Source organism: Antedon mediterranea, chromosome 5, assembly GCF_964355755.1.
Source record: "Antedon mediterranea chromosome 5, ecAntMedi1.1, whole genome shotgun sequence".
Taxonomy (NCBI): domain Eukaryota; kingdom Metazoa; phylum Echinodermata; class Crinoidea; order Comatulida; family Antedonidae; genus Antedon; species Antedon mediterranea.
Genome location: NC_092674.1, coordinates 18,304,119 through 18,309,399, shown reverse-complemented (window position 1 = coordinate 18,309,399; position 5,281 = coordinate 18,304,119). Strand labels below are relative to the sequence as shown.

Genomic DNA, 5,281 nt, shown 5'->3' with positions numbered 1-5,281 from the left:
TTCTCTGTTAGTAGATTAAGTAAATATATTTTGTAATTTTAATTTAAATATTTTTTACATTTGAATTCTTATGTCGTTACCGTTTCCTTTTTTTTTTGTAGTTTAAGCAAATTATATTTTAAGTTTTAATGTAAATATTTTTTATACATTTTCAATTTTGTTTATAAAGTTTATAAAGTCGATACCGTTTCTATTTTTGTAGATAAAGTAAATATATTTTGTAATTTTAATTTAAATATTTTTTCCTTTTGAATTCTTATATCGTTACCGTTTCAAATTTATTTTTGTAAATAATTATTTTCTTTATCATAATTTTGTTTTACGAGAAATAAATGTATACACCGTACTTGTTTATAATATTATATACTTGTCTGTTTCTTAACGTAGACGACGACGATGACGACGACAACAACAACAACAAAAGACATGCGTAGTGTTGACTGTATTTTTATTTTATCCTATCCAATATAAATATTGTAATCTCTCCTCTTCCTTGTTTAAATATTTTATTTATCCAATGTCACCAAACAGTTTGTTCCAGCAAGGCTATACAAATGCCTACTAGTCAGTCGATCAAGTACCATGCTCTGTTAATTCCTAGCTTCTTACTACACAGAACAAGTTCCTATAAATAATAATAATAATAATAAATAAAAGATAATGTAAAAAAAAAAACACTTAATTACTAAAATGAGAATAACAAGAAAAAGAAATTTACTTACCAAATCACTGTCGTTACAAAGTTCCAATAAAGAAAACTTTTCCTTCACAAATTCGCAGGATATGCGTTTAACGATTTCTAATTCTAAATCAGTATCACACTGTATCGCAACACGTGCGCACACTGAAATTCCTGTCACGAGTCTACCGACGTGTATATTTTGGTCTATCATCATTTCTTTCAACACACTATCCAACGTCTCCGTAGTAATGTCTTTACACAAGGCAATCAAACCATACTTTTTCTCCACCTCGTTACAAAGGCGAATAGTACTATAAAGGATTGGGGAGTCCCACACAACTACCCCCGTTAATTTATATTCAATGTACGATAAAGTCAGTTTTTCCAAATCTGCCATTTCTCTCTCTATTAGTACACAGACGCTAATGACGTTGGAATTGATTTTTTTTTTTGTTTTGATATACAATCATTTGTTAACGTAATTATCATTATTAAGCTCCTATTGGTTTATAATATCGGCCCTCTCTCCCTTTCATTAGTTGACAGTTTTTGAAATAGAGTGATGTGATAAGGAACCCCCCTCGTTATAAAATACCGATATACAAAAGCTATGACTCATTGAAACTGAAGATGACGTGTGTACTGGTAACCCCCTTCACCGCCGTAATTAGCGGACCGACCTCATCGGGAAAATCATATTTCGTGAAGCAGTTATTGGAAAGTAATTATTTCGACAAGCCGTTCGATGACATCACGTGGTGTTATGGGGAATATCAGCCCCTTTTCACCGAACTGAGCGGGTCTATTAACAACATTCAATTTATAGAGGGGATACCTATGGATTCGATAGAAACGATGGAACCGTCAAAAAACCATTTAGTAATCATCGATGATTTAATGACCGAGTGTAGCCGCGATAAAAGAGTAGTAAACATGTTTACAAAGGGATCGCATCATAGAAACATTTCGGTTATATTCATTATGCAAAACTTTTTTTACGGTTCTAAAGAAATCCGCACCATTACTTTAAACGCTCACTACATAATACTATTTAAAAACCCTCGGGATAAATCACAAATAGCTAATCTATCTAAACAAATGTACCCCGGTAAAGGACGTTTTTTACAGGAGGCTTTTGAAGACGCTACCCGCGTACCGTACGGTTTTCTTTTAATCGATCTAAAAGCAAATACCCCTGAGGAAATGAGAGTTAGAAGTAACATATTTTCAAAAACTAATCACTTTGTTTACGTGCCTAGAATATAAAACGCAGCCTGTACCGTTCTATTTATTCATTTACCTATTTACCAACATCATGTCGAAACGTATCAAAAAGAACGCTGAAACTATTCGTTTCCTAGCCCACTGTTCACCGCGTCAAAGAAAAATTATCTTGGAAAACGCGGACGATCAACTGGTGACGGCTTTGTGCGAATGCGCAATGAATGTTTTAAAAGGTCGAGTGCAAGTATCCAACGCTCACAAGAAGAAGTTGGCTCGGTACAAGAAACACATGCGCGATATTACCAATAAAAGCATTTCGCCTCTCAAGAGAAAACGTTTACTTATTCAAAAGGGCGGCTTCCTCGGTCTTATATTACAACCGATTCTACAAACATTGGGTAGTTTACTTTTGAAATAATGCAGCACACCAAGAAAATGGTATTGATACCCCAAGAACTGGCAAATACGGCTCTGTACAGTAAACGTTACGAGAAAAATCACGAGACAATCACTCTGGTTTAGATAATTCTATGAAGGGTATACTCGAAAGGGATGACTTGCACGATTACGATAAAATTACCATGTACAATCAAGTACTTCAACGATATTTAAATAAAGAGAAACCCGTAAATAACCCTTCACCTATGAGCTTGAACGTACAACAAACGGGGAACGTTGAAATAAACGAAAATGGCGCAGAATCTAAAGAAGATTATACGGACTCTATATCTAAAGAAATACTACAAAGTATGCCCTCATCGTTGAAATCCAAAACAAAAACATTTCTGGACCGACTAGACCGTTACCGGAAGATGGGAGTAATTGATTGGTCAAGATACGGTGAACTACTAATCGAAGGACAAATGGTAAAGGGGAGTAATTTACTAGATTTGACTAAAGATATAATACAAGAAAAGAAAGGATTTGAACCTATAGGCTGGAGGGATTTTATAACGGTATTGGCGAAATTGAACACCCCAGAAAGTTTGATTGGAAATCCGACGAGACGTCGTACCTTACAAAGAATTAAATCGAGCGGTACACCTCCTCACGCACTACCTAAACGAAAGAATGAGGAGGACTATGACTTCAGTGAAGATGATGATGAGGATGAAAAACTTACCTTTCGAGCGCCTGCTAAGCGGCGTTCAACTAGACAACCTAAACCTAAATGGTTAAATTTTTAAAAAACATTAATCTTTATGTACTATAATGAGGAAAGGAGTTGAATAAAAAAAGAAATAAACTCTAATTTGTTGTTGTAGTCGTTCGATAAATAAAACGTCCAAAACATATCCATTTAAAAAAAAACAATTTTTATTTACTACGCATTCAATAACATTTTGACAAATTGTACTTTAATATATTCACTATCGTATACGGGTAAGTTAACATCGTATCGACGTTTTACAAAATCATTGACGAACCAATCATTGGATGGTTTATCTTTACCAAACATATTTACTATCGTGGACGTATCCACTCTTCTACATTTATGAAGAATATAAAAAATACAATACTGTCCGCATACCGTAGACAAGGGCGCTTGTAACGCTTTATCGTTAAATGTCCAACTTTCTACAGAGTTATCGAGAAAATTAACAAAATGATTACTATAGTAATTTGGGGGGTTCCCAAAAGAATCGAAAAATTCACCTTTGTTTAAGTTGTTAAAAAAGAAAGCTACCCAATGCGAACCGTTTTGATTGCTAGGCTCAACGTTTGCTATGTAAGCTCTAGGATATCCCGTATGCCCTAAAGGTAACAAGTCAGACGGGTACACCCCTCGAAAGTATCCACTAGCCAACGGATCTGATTTAATTAACCTCAATAGTTGTATCGTGTTCATAATTAAAAATCTATAATTACGTTACGAGACTTGTCAATTTCTATGATTGAATCAAATTCTGAATAAACTAAAATGTTGATGGTCTCGGTCAAAGCCGTAGAAAACTGAATTTCTAAACGTATATTTCCTTGCCGAATTAGATTAAAATGTCCGGCATTTGCCAAATCGGGAGTCAGGTCAAAAGCAAACAACGAATAGCCTTTAGGATAATCGTCTCTAGAAATCTGATTTCCGGTATCCTGGAACAACGTGTTAGAACCCGAAAATAGACTCTGATACGCCAGCATGTAGTTGCCTCCGTCTTCGAACGTTGGTTTTAACGGTTTCCACGGTACTTGCTCACCGTCAATATATAGAGCCAGGAAATTGGTGTTGAAATGTTGAAAATTGTAGGGATTCTTCTCGTAGCTACCGTTGAATGCTTCGGTGGTCACCAGTCCTACAACCAGGCGTTTCGGTAGATTACCGTTGTACAGCGATTCCCTCGTAAACGATAGATTACCGCGCGGTATAGTTAATGTCTTGACCTCAACGCGACGCAGCGGGTATTTGGCCGGACCGCGTTCCAGAGCTTTTGCGTGGGCTAGCGCGATAGACGGGTTCAGGCGGACCTTGCGAACAAACAAGGACGCGTCTTCCAGGCGGATCTTAAAACCGGCCGCGGCATCTGAAGACATGAGACTAAATGCGTTTTTACTTCGATGCAGTTTAATTTTGACATCTACACCGTTGAGCATCATCCGATCTTGGAAAAATATATCGCAATGAATAGGTCCAATCAAGTCGACAAAACGACTACCACCAATGTATTGAGCCCGTTTTTTAAGACCTTTATTCACCGCATTTTCGGCTAGCGTAGGGTCAGCTACATCCATTTTACCTGCCGTGTCTTTATGAAACAACCCACCCGTGAGGTGTGTATTCTTGGCATCGGATCCATAAGTCAGTAATGTTTCAATTAATGCCCTATACGAATAAGTATTTGTCGAAGGGGTAATCAACCTCTCGTTCAAAGAAACGTCAACTTCGCTAAACAATGATTGCAAAAGTAAATTGGCAGGGCCTACCGGATCGGCGGGCTGGAGATCGGTTCCGTCTTGTTTAGTAATTTTTAGTTTAACATTAAGCATCGTCTGCGACAAATCCATGTATTCCTCGCTAGACCCTTGTATGTTGAATTGCAAGGGGCCCACGTCGGTGATACTGTTGAAAGGATGATATTGCACCCATTGTCCTTTGGTTATACTAGTCTGTGTCGGTGGTACAGAAAACAAGTCCAATTCCGATTTTAAACACTCGCACGAGTGATTGTGTACAAAAGCCATTTTTTAGATATCGAATATATCGGAGGATCTTCTTACTCTCTTTGCGTTCGATCGACTGATGCCTTTACGCTTACGTTTTCTCTTTTTATTCACCCTACCGTTACCATTTTGGGAAACGATACGTTGACCCGCCTGAGTAAATCTACGTTTTGCAGCTTGTTTAACGTTTTTACCGCTCAGAACATCTCCCACTAATTCACC

General features: G+C 37.0%; 1 protein-coding gene across 1 annotated transcript; it reads right to left on the bottom strand.

Annotated features, from left to right (window-relative positions):
- Positions 1 to 3,757: 3,757 nt before the first annotated feature.
- Positions 3,758 to 5,080, bottom strand: LOC140049758 (uncharacterized protein F54H12.2-like). Its single transcript, XM_072094708.1, has one exon. The coding sequence runs from the start codon at positions 5,078 to 5,080 to the stop codon at positions 3,758 to 3,760; it is 1,323 nt and encodes a 440-aa protein (XP_071950809.1).
- Between the last annotated feature and the right edge of the window lie 201 nt (positions 5,081 to 5,281).

Bases quoted from the DNA above. Each gene is read 5' to 3' on its own strand.
- LOC140049758 (XM_072094708.1), bottom strand. From the start codon at position 5,080: ATGGCTTTTGTACACAATCACTCGTGCGAGTGTTTAAAATCGGAATTG.